Below are 22,713 nucleotides of genomic sequence, written 5' to 3'. Positions count from 1 at the left end.
ATACAATGGAATATAATACTAGTGAAAAACGAGATGCTATCAGACCATAAAAAGACATGGAGAACATCACAAGTGTTTCTTAATTAGGAGAATGCGAACATGGCTAGAGCAGTAGTGAATTATTTCAACATAGTTGTCTCCTAAACAGTGTTCCATGGAAAATTCATTCTAGGGGGTAACATGTATTTCCTGAGAAAAGGAGTTCCATAATCAAGAAAGAAATTAAGTGAAAGAAATTAAACTCATTTCTTTAACACTTCTTAAAACCTGTAATATGCATTGTGAAATTTTAATGAGGAATGATGTAGGTGCCATGTAGCGTTTGGTTCAGTGTACTTTAGCACAAAGTCTTTTTTTTGCAACTCTTAGGACTAGTGTTCAAGACACTTGGGGAAACAAAATCTGACCCAATTATTATATTTCTGAAAGCCCTGCAATGGAACATTTTGGATAAGAATACAAAATTGCTCTCCTTAACATCAACTGCTCACCTTAACATTAATTACAAAAAGGTAGATGTTACACTGTAATTTAAAATACACAAGTTGAGCCGGAGTGGCTCAGTTGGTTGAGCATCATCCTATGCACCGAAAGGTTGCTGGTTCAATTCTAGGACAGGGCACATACCTGGGTTGTGGTTTAGTCTCTACGGAAGGCAACCAATTGATGTTTCTCTCACATTGTGTTTCTGTTTCTCTCGTTCTTCCTCTCTCTAAGCATGTCCTCTGGTGAGGATTAAAAAGAATAATAAATAGATAAATAAATCACACAAGTTGATTGAAGGTCATAAGTCTAAATGTAACTGTATATTATTTACAGTAGCATGAATGAAAAGAAATTTCATTCTTGATAAACAAAAGCTCTGCGCAGTAACAGTGACTCATTAAACATTGGAAATGAGGCTTTTGTCCCCAACACGTACGGTTCAGCCTGGAAGTGGGTCTGGCAGTGGTGGCCTGAAGTGAAGTGGGCAGGATCTCGGATTTGATGGTGACACCGCTGACCGCACCATCCATTCTCTCGGTCTCACATAAGCCTGGCACTGGGGCTGCCTTCTCCAACGTGGGTAGTAACTGATCAAACTGATCAAGGTCAGCTGTAAACTAAGAATGGAAACCAAAGTTAGTTAGAGAAAGTATATTCTATACTTTCACCAGGAACAATGTAGAAAAGAAGTTGCTCCTTTAAACTCTATGAATTACATGTGGCTATGAAAGAATGAAGAAAGAAGAAATAATTAGAAAGACTGAGACCTCATTGAAATTACATGACCTAACTATTCCACTGGAAAAAATTTGAATGCTTATGATATTAATATATTGCAGGATATAAGATAATATACACATATTTATCTAACATATCTCTGTATAAAACTTATGCGTAGGAAAAAGACTGAACTGGAAAGAAGTGTTAAGAGTACAGTGATAGTTATCAATGATAGTTATCAAGGGCAATTTTTTTCTGTCATATTTTTTCAAAATTTTGTGAAATGATTTAATGATGGAATAAAAAATTTACATATATATTTACCTTAATATATCTGTCTTCTAGGATAGATAAGGAGTCCCAATACCTGTCTGAGGTTATGCACAGAAAAAAACTGGCCTTTATTTCACTGTATTATTCTTCTATGTTACTCTGAGGTAAGTCATCAACATAAAATGTCTACCTATTTGTATTTCATTATTTAATTCAACAAAAACTTATAGTTCTAGATTGTATAAATAGAACTATATGTATGTATTTTTAAAATGTCTAGCATCTTTCACTTAGCATTACATTTCTGACATCTTGCTGCATGTAGTAACTCATTTGTTTTTATTGCTGAATAGTACCCCATTGTATGAATGTGTCACGGTATAACCTTCTACTGTGATATATTTGGGGGTGTTCCCAGTTTGGGGCTAATACAAATAAAGCTACCGTGAACATTTTTGAATGTGTCTTTTGTTACAAAAAATACTAACCATAAAGTAAAAAATGACAAACTGAACTACATTAAAATGAAGAACTTCATAAAAAATCACCAACAACTGCCCCTAGAGGTGTTGCAGGTGTGGCTGCCGTGTCCCGCCTGCGTCATTAGGTGGCAGAGAGCACAGAGGCTCGCCTACGCCCAGCGTCCTGGCGGTGGGCACCTGGATGGTTGACGGCCTGACACGCGGAAAAAAAAAAAAAAATCACCAACAAGAAAAAGAAAAGGCAAGCCACAAGACAGAGAAGATATCTGCAAATATAAAACCAATAAAGAACTCATTTAAAGTACATAAAGTACATAAAGAACTCTTAAAAGTCATTAGGAAAAAGACAACATACTGGGCAAGACATTTGAGTAGGCAATTCACAAAAGAAGAGATCCAGAGAAACTGAAACTATGAGATACCACTACACAGGCCCAGAATGGCTAAAAATTAAAAGACCGATAAGACCAAATATTAGTAAAAATATGGGACAACTAGAAGGAACTCCCACACACTAGGAAAACTGGACTTATCTACTAATGATGAAAACATATTATCTTATAATTCTGCAATTCCAATTTTAGGTCTGAACTAAGCAAAACTGTGTGCGCACATGCATCAAAACAGGTGTACCAGCATTGTGCGCAACGGCATTGTTTAATACAGCTGTTATTTTTAAAGTTAATTTTATAGAGAATTTTAATTCAGTCATTATTTAAAACTGTTTTCAGCTTAAAAAACATTACTTTTAGCTTAGTTGTACTAAAAAACATGAGAGAAAGCTCTATCCTCAAAGAGCACACAAATAAATAATCAAAAGAGTGTTATTACAATAGTAAACAGAGACAACCCAGAGCACTGTCAAGTGCAGAGGAAGGACATGGCTAACGAGGGCTACTGGGGAAGGCTGTACAGAGATGATGTCTGGATTGGTTTGTGAAGATGGGGGGCAAGGCAGAGGATGCTTAGAAGAGGGGCGTATCCCAGGAATGGCAAGGACTTCCATGGGCCTAGAGTACAGTATGCCTGAGGGGAGAGAGCCTGTTGGAAGATGAGAGGAGAAAATAAAGCTGGTCCAAGAAAAAGGACTTATGCATACTAATTTGAATCTTGTCTGACAATGGAGAGCCTTATTGATAAACTGGTCTGTCAATACATTTCCAGCTATTTTATGGATGTCTATATTCTGTGTAAATACTTGGTAAGCTCCTAGAGAGGAAGGACCATATTTTCTGTTTTTCTTAAATTCCTTCAGAGTCCACAGCAATGATTCAATTCAGGAAGCTGCCTGTTAATTTTTACCCCACCCTCACCCCTGCCTAAACATAGAGGTAGTGATTCCATAACAATGTATGCAGAGATTTATTGACATTTACTTCTGCTTCAGGGCATGTTACATACCCTACTACCCAGAATATTCAAGTCCTTATTCTGAAAGGGGTTTAGTATGGTTAGAATCAGATGAGAAGAAAAACAGCCTTAGAAAATGTTTCAAAAGAAATGAAACAGCAAAACAAGACAATATGGGCAGCCTCATCAACCTTTTCATTTCTCTCCCATGTCATTTACATCAGAGTGTCCCAAACTTAGCTACACATCACAGTTCTCTGGGGAACTTCTTTAAAAAACAGATTTCTGGGTACTATATTCTCAGATAGTTATATTCAACAGCTAAGGTTGGGAGGAGAGAGCAAGAAAGGTATTTTTAAAAATCTCCAAAGATGTGAACTCTTGAGTCTATAAAAAAAAAAAAATTTACTTTCTTAAGATGATGCCTTAATATTATAGCCCTTCAAAGTTCCAAAGAGAACTTCTGAAGGCCCCCTATGATTTTTCAACCATTGATACTAACCTTTTAACATATACCCAATGGATAGGGCAAAACAGCCTGAATCCAAGTCTGGTTTATGATTGGTGTAAAATAAATGAAAAGGAAAAAATTAGCGAGCGATGTTCATCCTATGACGTGAGCTTTACCCACCTGGTTCTGGGACTCCAGTTTGATTTCCTCAGGGGCAGGTTTGGTCATTGGGGTCGGGTTTGTGTTACAAGGGTCCATCTGTTCTTTCTTTTCCACTTTCACCTTTACATCATCCAGGCTCAGGTTTGGAGTTGATCTTAAATCTTTCTCATCTTTGTCTAAAAGGTAGCGTAGGAGCTGGTGGTCTTTTGATTCTTTTTTCTTTGAAGCATCCATTTCTAGTTTTATGGAGTTCCCCTGTGCCTGTCCAGTCACCGACACAGAAGCAGACGCACTGTCCTTTTTATCAGGCTCGACGGACAAGGTGGTGAGATCCGAGGGGCTCCCCTCCTGCAGGAGCCGGTGTAGAATTTTGTGCCTTTCTGTCAGCGAGCTGTGAGAGGAGGGGCAAGAGCCGCCTGAAGAGTTAGCAGCGGCAGAGTTGGAAGTGCCAGTGCAAGACAGTACCTCTTTGCAACTTGTGTCTATATCAGCATGCCGTAACTGCTGCTCTGCAGTTGTTGTCAAAAGCTGCACTAGTTTGTGACTGGTCTGAGAGTATTTGTTGTCTCCGTCTGACAGTCTGTCATTGTTATGCAGAAGCCCAGAATCCAGAGGTTTGCCATCACTAGAGCTGTTGTCAGGCTGAATCATTTCATTTAAAATGGACGCAATCTCTTTGTTATCTTTGGACTCAGCTTTTGCTGGCTGCATGTTTAATCTGCTAGGTGAATTCTGTGAGCTTATCTGTCTGAGGACTGGAGAACTGGCAGAGAAGCCAACAGAGTTATTGGGTCCTTCACTCATACTCTGTAAAGATGCTCCTGGGATGTTGGAATAAGATCGGTTACTATTATTACAGGCAGTACTTGTCATGCCACCAGGGGAGCTTAATGTTGGGATATTAGGGGGAAAGGAATTGTTAGGCATCCTGGGCCTTGTTGCCAGTCCAGAACTAACTTGTCTCCTTGGAGACATGAACTGTGCGAGGGACACTCCTGTACCTTCCATAGGAGAATTATTGAGGCTTAAAGAGGGATTAGTGCTCTGGGAACTGGCCTGACCCTGGTTTAAGGCAACACCGGCTACAATCTGACTTCCAGGTGAGCATCCAAAACTCCCTTGGCTGTTGCTAGAATTACTGTGACTGCTGCTATGAAGGTCTGAGCTCTGTTGGCGGTTGACTCTGGTGGATACCATGTTGCTGTTGGATGGTGGCAGTGAGGATGAACGGGCCACCCCATGAGCTGGAGAGATAGTAGGATTGATGGAGGGGTTTACTCGGGGAATTGACATTCCAGAATTAGTGTCATCTTGAGGAGAAAGACCACTGTGTTCCCTAGGGGAGAAAAGACATTATTATTCAATCATCTGTATTGGTTTCCATTCAAATATTTTTGTGATGCATATTATAAAACAAGACCATTCATTAAGGAAAAACAGTGCACTGTGAAATATTAGCCGCACTTAATAGGAAGTAGAGCCGTGGTCTTGTAAATTTGATAATGGTTTCTGTTATATGGGAACAAAATCTTTCTTGGACTTGGGAAAAATATCTAATATATATACTTTTTAAAATTTAGTACGAATAATTAGCATTATAATAATTTTGGTTGAAAGATAAACTTCCCACATCTCTGCTTACAAAGCATTTATTCACGACTCCCTTGTTAGTGCTTTTAAGTATTTCAACTCCAGAGAGGAAGACTGGGTAAGGAAAATACTGTGTCACTGATGTAAAAATTAAAAAGGGTGACATGCAGACATAGCGGATGTTTTGAAAGAGAAATCACAATATGAAAAAAAGAACTGTGTTAATTCTATTCACAAGCATAAATTAAACTAAAATTAGGGAAAAGCAGAATACTAAATTCAGATTTCCATCGAGTTTTTTACTCAAATCCGTAATTATGACAACAGATTTGTGACTGGTATTACCTTGTTCCAATAAGCAAATATACCAGATGAGGAAAAGATGAAGTGAGGGGAAATGTCCTTGTTTCTGTTTAATGCTAAATTTTAAATACATAGCTGTAAATGTATGATTTTGAATAATTCATAGGCTAAAAGAATGGTCCCATGAATTTACCATATATACCAATGTAAGACATGTTTAGAGAGGAGAACAAATTAGGAACAATGATATTAAAAAATTTCAAGTTGATAGTTTAATGATTTGCGTTTGGAGAAACTATCAACTTGAACTCAGAAGCCATCAAAGTTTGCCCTAATGAAAAGGAAACATTTAAAAATGAAATAGCAATATTAATAAACTCTCAAATCTTTTATAAGACCATATATGGAAAGTTGAAAGTTTTTATCCACTTTTTTGATTTTTCCTCTGGAACACAAATTTTCAGCCTCACCTTTCCTGTCTCCCTTTTAAACAAAGCTACTGTTAGGTGACAAAACTATAAAACCCAATGTAGATATTTGGATTATATATACTCATCACACAAGTTTAATGCCTACTTTAGACTTTCTATTTTCTAGCCATTAAGAGTATAAAATTTTTTTCTAAAAAGAGATATGTGAACTGACTTATTTCATATGAGGCTCTCCAAATAAGTAGTACCTGTCGATGATATGAATTCCCATGATGAAAGGCTGCATGTCTGGACTTTGAGGGTAGCAAAGTTTACACTTGGTGTGGGCGCTAAGCATTGTCCCATCATTCAATATGAATCTATAGGATGGGCTGGAGGCAGTGCCACGAGTCATCACTGTTTCAAACAAAAGAGAAACCTAGTTAAAATTCTGACACTTGCACTTTGGGTAAAGGAGTTACCAAGCCTTACTTCTACCTAGAACTTCATTCTTAACATGCCCTCCCAAATGCTGCCTCCTCAGATTCAAAGAATAGTTCAAACAAAACAGATCTCTGAGGGGGAACATGATTCTGGCTGAAATATACCACCTGATGACAAGTTTTAGTTCACTCCTACTTGAATGGGTGCCTTTTCACATAAGTTATGATTATGAAGAAACCCCAACCAGAAAAAAACCAACCTTAATCTTTCCCTATAATAGGGCAGCTCTTTAAATTTATTGTGTCCATTAAAAATACCAGGACATTACCTTCTCCCCTCTCACTTTCAGTATTATGTTTAACAAGTTTTTTTTCCCTTTACTGGCTGATTTTTTAAAAACAGCTTTATTGAGATATAATTACATATCATAAAATTCACCCTCTAAGTTTTGATTTGTTTACAGAATTCCTTAACTAAAAGTCAAATTTAATTTTTCACTCAGAAATGAATTCCTTACTGAATTCCTTACCCATCTCAATTTCAGCCAAATCACTGGCACATTTACCAAATATAACACAGAAAGAAATTTAGTTTCTAATGAAATAATAGATGATGAAAAAGAATGACGAAGGCCCTGTCTAATTATTATATTCATATATGTATTATTTTTGATGTTTGAATTTAGCTTAGTAAGCAAATTAAGATAAAGCCAATGATTATTAATGTAAGGAACAAAAACTCGGTTAAAGCAGTCAACTCACTACCTAAACAACATAACTTTCTTTTGTAACAAAGCTTTTACTAACAGCAGACTCTAACCATATTGGTAAGTATTTACTAAATATAGGAAGGCCATGCCAAACTACTAAGTAAGAAAATATTGATCTTCAGTAATACAATATAATCCTATTTTAAGAAAGATTTAATAGGTAGCTTCAGCTATACCAAGCTTAAAAATCATATCCACGGAAACACAAGCATTACTACCACAAATTAAGATTATAATTTAGCCGGTAATAAAGGCACTCCGATTTTCCAAAGACATTTCAGAAAAGATTTCAAATACATTTTAAAGACACGTGAAAAAGACTTAAAATGACATATTAATAAATAACTTCTGCAGCTATATATTACTTTAAGTAAATAGAAGACATGTTCTATTTTATTGTCTTGTGTATACCATATAAACTGAGGAGGGCATAATCTGTTATAAATCTAAACCATCTGCTTAAGTACCAAAACCAGGATATAAACTTAATTGAAACAGTTAAAGATTTATGTGCAAACAACTGAATTCCTTACCCATCTCGCAATTTCAGCCAAATCACTGGCACATTCACCAAAGATAACACACAAAGAAATTTAGTTTCTAATGAAGTAACAGATGATGAAAATGTCTTTAATGAAAACTAATAATTTTTGTGTAAGATTATAAGTAAATGTTTGCAATAGCAAACACTAAAAAATATTAACAATTCCTGATTAATATATTTTTGGAAAATACAATTATGATAAGAAGTGGCCTTTTGAGATAATTAACTTTTGGGATAATGATAAAGCTACAGTTATATAAAGGGCCAGATAAAACAATATATTTCCTGTTATTTTGCATATGTCATTTTGTCTTTATCCTCACCACTGTCCACTGCTCTTTAGGATCTCCTATCTCTGGGAAACCCTCACTGGCTTTTCACCACTGAACTGAAGTGTCCAGTATGGTAGCCATCAATCACATGTGCCAATTAAATGTAAGATTAAATAAAATTTAAAATTCAGTTCCTCGTCACATTAGCTACATTTCAAGCACTCATGTGGCTAGGGGCTCCCATACTGGCAGCACAGCTCTGTACAATCTGACTTTGACTTGAATTTCCAATCTTATTTCTCATTGCTTCCTAAACATTTCTTCTATATCTCTTTGTAGGAGGTAGATAACTTTTTACACACTTCTTTTTCTTTTTCAGCTCAAATAAACATAAGGCAAGTTTTATGCCCCATTCTTGTTTCCCACTCTCCATTGAATCTTGAACTATGAGGCTATGCATATAAATTCATACAGTAAGTACTTGCTGATTGATTCTCAACTGAAATATCACCTAAATAGGGTAATATTGACCATAACTTTTCCTTAAAGGATAGATTTTAACTCTTAGCTATGTTCTCAAATGCTTATGTCTCAACTTATGTGTCTGGTCTTGTAGGAATCTAAACTTACTTTTGTAATAAAAATGGAGACAAATTTCTTGATTTATTGATAAGAAATTTGAGGAAGAACTAGAAACTCAGGCTAGCATGGGAACATTAAGACACTTAATGTGGACTACAGAAAATTCAATAGTCTTTTGGTAATTGTGCTGCCTTAACTTGTAGGACAATATCTAAAATAGTAAAAATTCCAAAACTAGAGAATCCTTATTGATACAAGGACATGTTACACTTTAATGTTTGAAGTTAGATTATTGATTTGGAGTGAGAATGTGTAGAGTAAGACTTAGCACATCATAATTCACACATCACTCTTTGAAATAAAAAACATCAATATTAAATATAGTAAAACTTTAATTAGACTATCCAGTTAAAACTTTAATAAAGACTATCCAGTTAAATCAAACTCTTCTAGTGCTCAATTGTTCTGATGGAGAGGTCTACAGGCAGGCAGCATATGGATCAAGAACCTAGGAGTCAGATTCAGGGTTGAACTTTTCAAGTTTAGGACTTAATAATGCACATTAACCTTTGCCCATCATCACTAAAATGTAGCCAATAATGTTGTGAGATAATATCTAGCCTGGAGCCTAGAATAGAACATAGCAGAAACTGAATGTATATTCCTGAATAAACACCCCCTCCAAAAAACAATAACAACAACAAATAAGCAGGTTCCAAATTATCTATGTCCTGAATCATATACACATTCAGCTGATGCCTAGACACCATTTATACCAATAGCTGCAACCCCATAAAACAATCACTAATCTTTTGAATTAAGATATGAGGAAGGAAGTTACAATTGTTTACAGAGCTGTTTGGATGAACATTTACTCTGCAAACCAAATTATACCCATAAGTGGGTTTCAAGATTTAGGCCTGGACAAAACTATGTGAAATCTTAGTTTGATCACACGTTCTGGCCTTATTTTCTGATCTAGTTTTGCCAGGCATATAGCTAGTATTTTGATCCCTGACTTCTGTGTCCATTTCTAAAAATTTAGAACACTTAGTGGGAAGGAATATTATTACTGACGTCCCAGAACCTCTTCAAAGAAACTTTAAAATGGCAACTGTTCTTGTTGTCTCATCCCTCCTTCTCCCCCTCCCAGAATAGGCCTCAATAGAGCTACAAAGCAAAGGGAATCACTTTCTCTGGTTATAGCAGCTGTAGAAATAGAGCTACTTGGGTTTTTACTCCACCCAATTGGATGCTGAGTTAACCTCAACAACCATGTTAACTAAAGGGACAGGTTAAACATGTATGTTGGTCAGTGCTGGTAGAGATTTCTTTTTCTTTTTGGTATTTCTCTAGATATATGCAGAAATAATGCAATTTTAAAAACTGTTATTAAGGTAAAGGAAAAAAAATTACTCCTAGATGGTTGGAGATTTTTAATCACCAATGAATAAACTCTAGTCAGTATATCAAAATTTCTAAACAAAGAAAAGTAACTCATATTTTAAATTTTCTAAATAAAATTTGCATAAAAAGATTTTAAGTTAAGTCTGTTCTATGGACCATGGAATTATCCACATAACACAAGTCTTAAAGAACATTCTCGCTTAAATATTAATCACTACATATGGGTATTAATCATTTATATGGGTATTTATGTTTTCCAGAAATGCTTCCAAACTTCTTGATATTATAAACTGCTTCCAACTGTCTTGTGATATTTTTTAATTAAAATTATTTTGTGATTATAAAGTTAAGATAATAGAGAAATGAGCAAGAATAAGTAAAGTCATTTGTGATCCATCACTCAAAGATAACCACTGTCAACATTTTGTGAACCTTCTAGAATTGGATAAATAGATATACAAGGGTGAAATAGTACTATACATATATGCTGTGCTTTCTTAAGCTATTTTTCAATGTAACAATACATTATGAACATCTTTCAAAGATAAATGATCCATTACATCATTGATAATAGGTAAACAGAACTTTCATGTAACTTTCCTAGACTGTAGCCCAACATTTCCCATGACCACTACTCTCCCTAAGTGCTAATTGATGTGCTACAGATACAAGTATTCTGAGGAAAAGTAAGTCTGGATAACAAAGTCATTGTTATGGTAGAACTTCCCAGAAACTTAAATTCCATAAATATGTCTAATGAATCGACAACCGTGGGAGATTAAAACATTTCCCAAACTTAATTCAGCAGGAAACATCATTTCGAGTTGTAGCTATGACTATCTTGTGGACCCTAGAGCGCATTCCCAACATTCTCTGTAGGAAAACATCTTAGACTGTAGACTCTGATTCAGTAGTGTGGGTGGAGCACAAAAAGCCGGTTTAACAACTTGCCCAGATGAACTTTGGGACACATTTAACCTAGACCCGTGGTCGGCAAACTGCGGCTCCCTAGCCACATGCGGCTTTTTGGCCCCTTGAGTGTGGCTCTTCCACAAAATACCACGTGCGGGCGCACATACAGTGCAATTGAAACTTCGTGGCCCATGCGCAGAAGTCGGTCTTCGGCTTGGGCGAGTCTATTTTAAAGAAGTATTGTTGGTATTTGGCTCTGTTGACTAATGAGTTTGCCGACCACTGAGACCTTTCTTTAAAGGCATGGTTCTGAATTGAACAGAACCTCAGAACCTTTCCAAATGATATACACCTGCATGGACCTTCTCCTAGTTAAAAAAGTTCCTCAAATGTTTTTTTTTTAATTGATTAAGTTATTACATATGTGTCCTTATCCCCACATTACCCCCCATCAACCCCCCCTCATGCCCTCACCCCCCTGTTGTCTGTGCCCATTGGTTAGGCCTATATGCTAGCATATAAGTCCTTTGGTTGATCTCTCCCCCTTACCCCCACCCTCCCCTACCTTCCCTCTGAGGTTTGACGGTCTGATTGAAGCTTCTCTGTCTCTGGATCTGTTTTTGTTCATTTGTGGAATATAATGAACAACATAAACTGATGAATAAAAACAGATCCAGAGACTCAAGTGGTTTTGATATCCATTTCTCCCTAATCTCAATGGAGAACCATCGCTGTAATCTAGGTCATGCTAATGTTCCCATATATGCTTTGGCTGAAAAGCATTTTCAAATTAGATTCTGGAAAATGAAATGTGAAAAGCAGTCCATGAGCTTCCCTGTCAAAAGCAGCTGAAAAATTAAATAAAAACCAACTTAAAACTTTAATGTATATTAAGATTTTATACCAGCCACTGCCTTCAAAGAGTAAATTAATGGACAGGAAAAAAGAACACAGATGGAGAACAAATTTTTCTTGCCTAAAAATTAATCATTGTAGAATTTTACAAACTTTTAAGCTTTTTAAAAGTTTTATAGAAAATCAAGGATACACTGATAATTTGTTGCACTCTTTTCACACTGTCCATAAGTGAAGAAGCAGCATCAACCCTAGTTCTTCAGTTGATGTACAGGCATATCTCATTTATTGTACTTCACTTTATAGTGCTTCAGAGATAGTGCGTTTTTTACAAATTGAAGGTAGGACCCTCCATCAGCAAAAAGATTATGACTTGCCCTGACCGGTTTGGCTCAGTGGATAGAGCGTCAGCCTGCGGACTGTAGGGTCCCAGGTTCGATTCCAGTCAAGGGCATGTACCTTGGTTGCGGGCACATCCCCAGTATGGAGTGTGCAGGAAGCAGCTGAATCAATGTTTCTCTCTCATCGATGTTTCTAATTCTCTATCCCTCTCCATTTCCCTTCCTCTCTGTAAAAAAATCAATAAAATATATTTTAAAAAAAAGATTACGACTTGCTTTACTGTGATACCCTCTCTATAACGTGGTGGTCTGGAACGGAACCTGAATGTCTCCGAGGTATGCCTGTATTTAAGCATTACCTTTGGAGCTTTTTAAGATATCTGGTTCCTCACCTGAGACTTTAATTCAGCAGGTCATTCCCATATAGGGGTGATTCTCGTGTAAGTGTTTAATTTTTCTTATCAGGTTAGATACTGCTAAATATAAAATATCAGAAAAAGATATTTTACTCAACCCATGACTGCTGTTTGGTAAGTTGTCCTGAATCTCCAAAACACTAGAATCAAGAGTCATGTGAACTCTGGACAACTTAATTCTGAAAAAAACCCACAAATTATTTCTACTGAGGAATTTTTTTTTTCTTAAAAAAAAAAGAGGGCTGCCGAAACCGGTTTGGCTCAGTGGATACAGCGTCGGCCTGCGGACTGAAAGGTCCCAGGTTCGATTCCGGTCAAGGGCATGTACCTGGGTTGGGGGCACATCCCCAGTGGGAGATGCGCAGGAGGCAGCTGATCGATGTTTCTCTCTCATCGATGTTTCTAACTCTCTATCTCTCTCCCTTCCTCTCTGTAAAAAATCAATAAAATATATATATATATATATAAAAAAAGAGGGAAGATAGGACATTAAGAAATGACTAATGGGAAGAAGTTCTTTACAGTTTACTCTAAATTATTTCACTTCATATGTTAATGATACATTAGTTACTTATTAAACTTTAATCAATCTATTTTATAGAGAATTCGCATAGTTTGTTTAAGCTGTGCCTCAATCACATCTATGGGGAGCCCAATCATTTGGAGAATGAGATAATAATCTAGACCTGCTTTGCCCTAGTGGGAATGCAGATAAATTATAAGCAAAAAAAAAAAAAAAAAAATTAAGTCTTGAATTAAGGCAAAAATTAGAGAGTATCATATACTTCAGCACTTTAGACAGTAGTGGAAACAGTACCCTGAGTCTTAAGTCTATGCAAAAGTAAAGTGCCACTCTTGGGAAAGGGAGTCACAAAGTGTACATCCAGGGGGTAGCACTGGTTGTGTACTGTGATGGTTTCTAGACCTGACTGCACTTTAGGACTCCCTGGAGAACTTTCTAAAACACAGATTCTTGGTCCTATTCACTGCAATAATATTTTTAGGGATGCTAGACTGATAGAGGCCCACTGCGGAACCATTAGTCTGTAGGATGCTAGTGATGAGACTAGTGAGATTCATACAGATGGCTTCCTAAAAAAAAAAAAAAATAAAGTAAGCTGTTTCCTCCATACATTAGGAAGCAGTTGACCTAAAATGTAATGAATGGAAAATCATCTGTAAACATAGGAAACCTAATATTATGGGAAAATGTTAACATCAAGAAGGATGATGGAATAATGAAAAATATTTTAAAACTGTTTTTCAGGAATAGCCATGCAGAGAGTCTCTTTCCAAAGAAACTACTTAGAGTTTGGAGAATAAATTACATTGTGAAAGGGGCAGTAAACTACCATAATTACATGACAATATTTTTTTAAGTGCATCAAAATCCCTTTATCTAGAATCTCTATGAACATTCTGGACTTAATTCTAAGATAATTTTCCCTGTCTTTCCTATAATACTGTTAAGTTCCTTAAGGGCAGAGAATATACTTGTTTTATACTCCCATAGGCTTACTATGATGCAGCATCTATTCAATTATTATTAGTTTCATATGACATACCTATAACTTGAAACTTCAACGTGAGTTAGGAGATGCAGGTACTGTAACAGTCATGAAGAAAACATTCACAATATAGATCTCGAAGCCCTTTTGGACATGCCTGTTCTGCTGGGAATGATCTTCCAGACAAAAATGCCACTTCCTCTCTGAAGCCATCTCTGATTCTTCAGGTCATAATTAAATTTTTCCTTCTTTTATTTATACCTCTATTATAGCACATGTCACACTGATCTTTAAAACTGTCAAGTATTCTCCTAATACAATTTAAGCTCCTTGACACCAAAACCCTGCTTCTTAAACATCACGGTATTCCTGCCACCTTACATAGTATTCTATGCATGTGAGGAATTTTATACATGTCTTCTGAATGAATGAATGCACAAATGAATGAGTGACCACCACATGATATCCTAGTCTTTATAATGTACATCCCAAATTCAGGATCCACTCATGAATTACTTTGCTTACCCATTTCTTCCTTTCCTAAAACTGATTATTGCAAAAACTGTAATTTGGAGAAAATACTTATCAAGCCATAAATTCCATATAAGTTATTCAATATTAATAAAGAGAAAAGTTAGTGAAAATAACTGAGAGAAAACTTTACCTTCTTGAAATAGTTGTCTGGCATAAGATGCCTCTCTGCCCTGAGGTTGGAAAAAAGCATAAATGCATTTTCTCACTAAATCTTCCCAGCCAGTTCTGCCAGCAGCTCTCAGGGAACTCGTATCAATAGAGATGATTTTACCTAGACAAAGAATAAAATTTTACATTTATGATAGCCTCCTGATCTAAATAATCTGTATTTCAAAATGAACAACCGCTTCTCAGAAATATTCTGCCTCCCAAATGCATAATGGAAAAAAGCATTAAAAAGCACTATTAATTTTTAGTACCTATGGTAACAAAGTATATCTGTGGCATGATAATGAAAAATTGTTTTGGCCTTGGAGTGTGTTACCTACTAGTATGTCATATTCTAACATTCAATTCCAGCCAAGTATTAAAGGCACGCCATAAAGACCTGAAGCTGCTGGGACTGCATCAGACTCCTCTGGCTTGCTCTACGGATCCTGCTCTCTAGCTACACACTAATGGCTGAATCACTCATTGGGGAAGGAGAGGCAGACATGAATATATTATTTTGGTAATTTATTTCCACCTACTCTTTAGTAAGAGCAGTTGGAAACGAACCTTTAAGAACACAATAATAAAGCATACAACATAGGAATATTAGATTTCTGGGACAAAAAAAATAGTAAATATTGTAAGAGGATCCTATAAACAGTGGTAAAGATGAAAAAGTACATTAAAACTAAACTTTTCACAAAGAATAAAATTTAGTAGAAATGATCTCTCTCTTTATTAAAGAGGTGAGTGAAACATATAACTCTAATGTAAAAACAAAAACGTGATGTGCTAAAGATTAAATAACATGAAATATATTTTACAGTTTGTAAAGAAAGTAATAATTTGTTTTTGATGAAAATCAAACCTGAAGTAGCCTTTCAAAGAAAGCCTTATCTTCAGGTGCCGTCACCTTTCCTCGCCCCGTGGCTCGCCTGCCCTTCTTTCAGTTCTTCTAACACACTCCTGTCCTCTTGGGGCCCGCAGCTGTCGCCTCAATCGGGAGCGCTTATTCTGCCCCATGCCCCTCCCCACCATTCCCTCCCAACACACATAATTGGCACCACCTCAAACTTAAGGGTTCAATATCAGCTCCTCAGCCAGGTCTTCATTAACCAGCTGATTTTAAACAGGTCCTCCTTATTAGCTTACCTTACCATCTCACACCTTTTCCATCATAAAACATATCATGATTTGTAATTACATCATTGCTTTTTGCTCAACCATGTACACTCTTAAGCAAGCATACGTAGTGACAGGCATTTCTAGGTATTCAAAAATTATGTGCTGAATAAATTTAAAGAATAAAGAAAAAAATAGCCAGATACATTTAAGCATAATATTAAAACCACCATACTTGTATCCATTTATAAATATATGCATTTAAATCTACATTGCCAAATAGCTTTAAAAACTTTATTCCATGATTATGAAAAATAACTTATAATAAAAAGAAATATAGGTATATGAAAAGTTAAAAATAACAATGATTATAATATCTAAAATGCACAACATCAAAACCACCACTTAAAATGTTTTCTGTGTAAGACAAGTGGACATAGTGGAAAAGCAAAGAACAGATGGACACAATATCTGGGATGTAATTAATTTTAAAAGCATAGCTGACATCATTAATACTGATGGAACATTTTTAACTTTGCAGTTAATACCTGTAGTATCTTGCTTGGTCATAAAGGATTCTACACCCGTAATAGCTGGAGGCCGAGGTAATCTCCGTGCAATACAAATCAAACATGACTGGAAATCTGCCCAAAACAAGAAAGGGAAAATGAAGAAAAAGGGTAGAAAATGGTTCACAATCTATAACTTGACATTATCAGTTTTTATAGAAGTAATACATTTTATAGGATCTGACACTATACTGGAGTCACTCTATATAAAAGTATAATGCTAGAAATAAAATTGCTGGCAACCAAAAACAGGAAGCTACAGGTAGAGATCTAGTTAGCATAAGTAATTCCTTCCCATTGACTGTTCTTACCTAAACTAGAAACTAGAGGAGACTGATGCATCTCATGTACTTGGATGATAAAAACTCAAAGTAGTTTTGCCTAGATTTAAGCAACACAGTGAATTTTAAAATACAGCTCTATGGTCAATTTCCTATACGCATCAGTACTTAATGGCTATAAAAATTATTCGTAAGTCCTGGCCTGGTAACTCAGTTGGTTAGGGCATCATCCTGATATGCCAAGGTTGCGAGTTCAATCCCCAGTCAGGGCACATACAAGAATCAACCAAGAAATGCATGAATAAGTGGAACAACAAATCAAAGTTTCTCTCACTTGCTCTCCCTTCCTCTTGCTCTCTCTAAAATAAAATAAAAAATGTTCTTTAAAAAAATTTAATTTTTGTAGCCATTAAGTACTGATGACTATAAGAAATTGACTATAGAATGTATTTAAAAATTTACTGTGTTGCTTAAATCTAGGCAAAACTACTTCTGTGCAGATAATAATTATCATATGAAAAAAACATTTAACTCTTTCTAAAGAACATAATTTGCCTTTGACACAGGACTTTATATTGTAGGATCTATAATTTTTTCAAAGTTCCAGCTCCAAATTTTTTGAATGTGCAACATCACATGGCTAAATATGAACTTTATTCATATAAAGCAGCCTTGCATGTTTATTTTATAGAAAGTCCCCAGTTGATCATGGCACTCTTCCCTGGTGAGACCAGCTACATACTAGTACACAGCCTTTTTTTTTTTTTTTTTTTTTTTTGCATCTGACTGACTTCTCATCTCCTACCTTCCCCGGTCCTTATTCCAGTTTCCAATTTGTGGTGTTCTTAACTTAGCTCAGTCTAAGTTCACATGGAAAACTCATCCACTGTCACATATTTAACTAAAGCCATGATGATGCCATGTTCATATTAGAGCTTCGGCTGTGTTTTCATCTGTTCATAAGCCTTCTCTTTATAAATTACCTTGTATAGCCTCAAAAATGCTAACTCTATTCTCCAATGTTCCCTGCACGCTAAACTTGAAACTCAAAAAAAATCAGAGCTGTTCAACAGCCTGCTGCATCTGGTACGTTTCCAACTGGCAGGAGTTAGCGACATCTCTTATTTCTAGGCAGCAAGTTGATACGAATTTGACATTTTACTAGGAATGCCAGCTTAAAATTGAGAAATTGGGGGCATTTTAAAGGGGTGATTATAGATGTTAGCAATTTTTTTTCTTAAAAATTAAGAAATACATAGCAAGTTGAACAGCCATTATGATATATAATACAGTAACCAAAAATACTATCTTAAGAAGGCAGTTTTTATAATCAATTACCTCCCTATTCCTGAAAGCCATGGAAAAAGCAACTAAAAACCTTAAAGTCACCCTTTGTTTTACCTTCTCCATCTTCTTGAATTGATTTTGGCTGTGACACTGTGAAACACTGCATTACTTCATACCGCTGGCAAGCTTCTGGGTTCTCAGTGCCTGGCTCATCTGGAGGGTGAATTAGCATCCTGCAGTTAAAGGTATGGCTATTTCGTCGTGTTGCCTCTTGAGGCCAAGGAACTCCATTTACTGCGGAAGAGAAATTGATTATATCCCTGAATAAGTGAAAAAGTACAAAATCTGAAGATACAAAAGACACATTTAGCCATCTATTTAATTAGGTACTCAGATTAAAAGACAGACAGACCTCATCAGATCTAATGTTATCCTGAGGCAACAGAATACTTATCTTCCTTAGCAAATGTAAATGTCTACCAATTTGAAAATTGTAAAATTTCTAAGAGACTGTGTAGGATTTCCTCTCTCAACGATAAGGCCTTACAAGTACCCTAATTCATTAGCATTCTTTATATACAGAGACAAAAATTACAAATTAATAGTTTACTAGCTCTTCCACTCAAATTTTACAGCAGTTAACAAGCTTTTCCATTTTGTTTCCAGTTATAGTCTGGCAATAAAAAATGATGGAAAACCTTAGGTCCATTGTCAAGGAGGAGTTTTAACCTGGCAGGCGTGAACTTTTAAGGATGGGCTTGTGCACCTTTTTGGATTCAAAGTTTCTCAAAGGAGTCTGTGATTAAATAAAATATTTAGAGTAGATAGAGAACAACCTTGGTTTCTTATAACTATTTTTTCGCAGTTTATATAATACTCTGAGTATTGTGGGTAATCAGTAAGTTATTACATAAAAATGACCATTAAAACAGCAATGCCACCTGATTCAGTACAAGAAAATTGAATCTAGAACTCTAGGAAAGATGTCTGTACATTTCTTTCTTTCTTCTTTTTTTTTTTTGTCTGTACATTTTAAAAAAGAATTTCTGTTTCTGTTTGGCAGGTCACCATTTCTACTGACCCTCCTTCTTTTTTACAATCTCATCACTCTACAGCTAAGAGGAAATCCTGGACACAAACCTACACTGGAGTAAGGAGTGCTGGTTCTGCTACAGCTAGCGGTGAGGTTTGGGTTAACTACTTAACCTTTGCCTCGTATTTAAAATAGAGGAATCCACAATATTATCTATAAAGTCATTCACACTCTAAAATAACAAGACACATAAGATCCATCGATTCACATATCGGACTAGTGATATTAATAAAAACAATCATTTCAGGTCCTCAGTTACTAGAGTACTCTTTTCAAAGAAGAAATAAGTAAACAATGTAAAAAATAAAGAGCTATGGATAACATTTTATTTGCATGTTTGGTTTAGTCATATAGAATTTCTAGCCAAGGTCCTCCCTCCAGTTTTGGAGCAATATGCACATGGCTCGGTGAATGGAGCAGAAAGGCTAGAAATCAGACCCTATCCATTCTCTAAGCCAGGCTCCTTTGTCACTTAACGACCCGTCCAATCATTCTTAGAACTCCTGAGCTGAAACCACTTACATCCAAAAATGCTCATTTTAATAAGTACATAATATGATAGTATATCCCTCCTCCCTCCCTCCCTTTCCCTTCTTTCTTCCCTTCCTCCCTTTTTCTCTTTGAGCAGGGTGGTGGGAGGGACACTCATTTCTCTCTTTCTTGGACAAAATAAAAATGGAAAACAAAGGGAATTTCAAGCTGACGCTTCTGCTCGGCCTCCCATTACCATCACAATCCCGTGGCACAATCTGGAGGAAGAGGCTGAAAGCCTCCATCAGCTATTTGATGGCATCCCTTTTCATATTTACATCTCAGACTGAAACTAAATTTTACAATATTTTAATATACGATAACATACATTTCTTAGAATAATACCATGTATTTATAATACTAGTATATTATTATATTTTATATTTAGGTAAGTAATATATTTACATAAAGAGAAGCTACAGGGAGTTCATATTCTTTTAAAAAATACATTTCTTTGTACCTAGTGATTTTGGTAGCAGATTCTTCACAAATTCAGCATGATCCCCCACATGCAGTATGCTGTAGACACTGGTATTCATTAATTCTTCCTGATTGTAACCCAAGTAGCTGGTCACATTCTCTGACACAAATACAATTCTCCCTTCACAGTTCACAACAAAGAAAAATCCATCCAAAGCCTGCAACACCAAAAAAAAGCAGGGAGGGAGGGGGGAAGTTGGGAGGTTAAAAGATAAAAAGAAAAACAAACATATACTGTATACTTCTGTATTGAAAAAGAGGTCAGCAATATATGTCAAGTTAAAAAAAAAAGGAGTGAGGGCTGAACGGAAGATTTCCTATTGCGTGCTCTCTGTGGACAGGACAGGATTTTTAAACAGTACACTAATGTTTCAAGTAGGCATAAATGAATATGTCAACTTTCTTCCTTAGACAGACTTTTTAAAAAAATTTCTTTATTGGTTAAGGTATTACAAGTGTGTCCTCATCCGCCCTTAGAAAGACATTTTATGGTAGCAGATCTGACGTGACTGACCTATGCACTCATTTCTACCCTTAAGGAACTTATGGTAGAGTGAGAGACATAAACATAATAAATTCCAGTGATGAATGCAGTGTCAGAGACATACACAGACTATTCTATGGACGAAGAAGGATACTTAATTGGGGGGGGGGGTGAGGGCAAAGAAAGCTCCTTACAGACCCCTACCTTAGTTATAAAAGGAACAGTCAAGGAGGGGAAGAGGAAGAGAGAAGAACAGGCAGAGGGGAAAGCGTGGCAGTGCATGGGAGGCCCAAATCACAGAGATAGAGCCACGGCCTCCAGAAGCAGATGTATGGCCCCAAGGGGAACAGAAAACCCATAGGGGTGTAGTAAAAAGTTAGAACCTCCCCTTATAGTGTAATTCAAAACATGAGGAAGAAATTAAGCTTAATAAACATAACAACACCCTGGTACCTCATTCAGTACTGACAGTCACATATCACAAACTGTGGAATCCCAAGAGAAGATCCGGAATACAGAGGTGGATAGTGGCCCCTTACTTATTTATAATCCTTCCATTTATTGAAATATATTGCAGTTTACTTGCTATAGAATGTATATGAGCAATAAAAACAAGACCTTTAAAAAAATAGAACATTTACAGAATCTTGTAGTAAAAGGCAAATCCTTTGTATCACATAGACGTTTGCTGGTTATCTGTGACAAATTCTTAGAAGAGCTGTCTAACAATGTTTATGGGGCTACTAATTTTCTTTTTAAGAGAGACACGTGTCCCAATTTGTTGACCTTTTCTATGAGACAAGTGGTAATGATAATATGCTACCTAGCAGATATTTTCCAAATAATAACACATTTAATTTTGTAACTCAGGTGAATGAGATGTGAAAGGACATTCAAAACAGAGGAAACAGCTCAGAGGTTAAAAAAATCACTTTGTATGCACTTGTAATATATGTGTTATATTTAACAGTAAAAAAAAAAAATTTTTTTTTAAAGCGTCAAGGAAAAACAACAACAAAAATAAGGAATTAGTCCCAAAGGCAACGGAGATCTTCTTGAAGGCACCATTTTTATAGGAGAGTGACATAATATACTTTTGCAAAGATCTTCCTGGCAGTGGGTGTGGTGTGGCGCTGGGAAGCAAGGAACTCAGTTGCAATGCTATTGCAATAGTCCAGTTCAAATAAGAGCCTGAATGAAGGCAATGGCAGTGGAAGCCGAGAATTTGACAGAAGTGGAACAAACGGCACCTGGTGACCTGCAGCACCTATGGGAACACACATTTGGGGTGATTCTTCACTAATGGTTTTAGGGTCCTGGTAGGTAAGTGCCTTTCCCTAAGGGACTCAGGGGGGTAATCTAGTCTTTTCCTTTTTTAACGTTTTCTTTTTATAAACAGAAGTTAAAAGGAAGGATTATAAATTTAGTTTTAGAAATATTATATTTGAAATGACTGAGGAACATTCAGATAAAGATGTTCAAAGGGCAGCAGGATTATCATGAAAGGGATGCTCTGAAGAGAGATCATTTCGATTTAGAAGTACATGTATCATCTGTGTGGGGTTTTTTGTTTATTTGTTTTTAACGACCGTCATCTTTTCTCCTTTCACAGAATATCCGGTTTCCTTTGGGGAGTTACTTGTTCCCCATTAAATGAAATCTCGTGGGATTCCTAATCAGGCCATTGGGAGACCTCCGCCTGCCTAACTGTGAACCTTGCAGAGAATGACAAAAAGACGGAACTTGGCTGGAATACATTCGTTCTAGCAGCAGGGTGCAGCCCAAATAGGTCTTTCTCAGAGTCTACTTGAATAGTTTTGGCTTTCTAGCCTCCTTAAGAGATTTTGTTTTCATCCTCTTTTCAAGCATGGTTCTGTGACTTCCAAATAGCATTCCAATAAATTC

At 36.2% G+C, this 22,713-nt stretch overlaps 1 protein-coding gene and 1 non-coding gene across 10 annotated transcripts in view; one reads left to right on the top strand and one right to left on the bottom strand.

Annotated features, from left to right (window-relative positions):
- Window positions 1-22,713, bottom strand: part of NCOA1 (nuclear receptor coactivator 1) — a 178,658-nt gene that overhangs the window by 42,547 nt on the left and 113,398 nt on the right. For all 9 annotated transcript variants that reach the window (XR_011473140.1, XM_070428782.1, XM_070428779.1 and 6 more), the window contains 7 exons: window positions 20,305-20,482; window positions 18,335-18,514; window positions 16,632-16,727; window positions 14,942-15,082; window positions 6,497-6,644; window positions 3,943-5,260; window positions 923-1,103 (listed from right to left, as the gene is read on the bottom strand). Coding sequence is in view for 8 of the 9 variants with exons in the window: in XM_070428782.1 (XP_070284883.1) it covers window positions 923-1,103; window positions 3,943-5,260; window positions 6,497-6,644; window positions 14,942-15,082; window positions 16,632-16,727; window positions 18,335-18,514; window positions 20,305-20,482 (2,242 nt within the window). In the remaining variant the exon portion in view is untranslated. The remainder of the gene's footprint in view (window positions 1-922; window positions 1,104-3,942; window positions 5,261-6,496; window positions 6,645-14,941; window positions 15,083-16,631; window positions 16,728-18,334; window positions 18,515-20,304; window positions 20,483-22,713) is intronic.
- LOC139020260 (small nucleolar RNA SNORA17) lies at window positions 2,033-2,162 on the top strand. Its single transcript, XR_011473266.1, has one exon. It is a non-coding gene; the product is annotated as a small nucleolar RNA SNORA17 (small nucleolar RNA).

This window comes from Myotis yumanensis, unplaced genomic scaffold (genome assembly GCF_028538775.1).
Source record: "Myotis yumanensis isolate MYYU_CA2020_CCGP unplaced genomic scaffold, mMyoYum1.0.hap1 SCAF_11, whole genome shotgun sequence".
NCBI lineage: Eukaryota > Metazoa > Chordata > Mammalia > Chiroptera > Vespertilionidae > Myotis > Myotis yumanensis.
The sequence above is the reverse complement of the archived record's forward strand: the minus strand, read 5'-3'. Positions and strand labels throughout refer to the sequence as shown.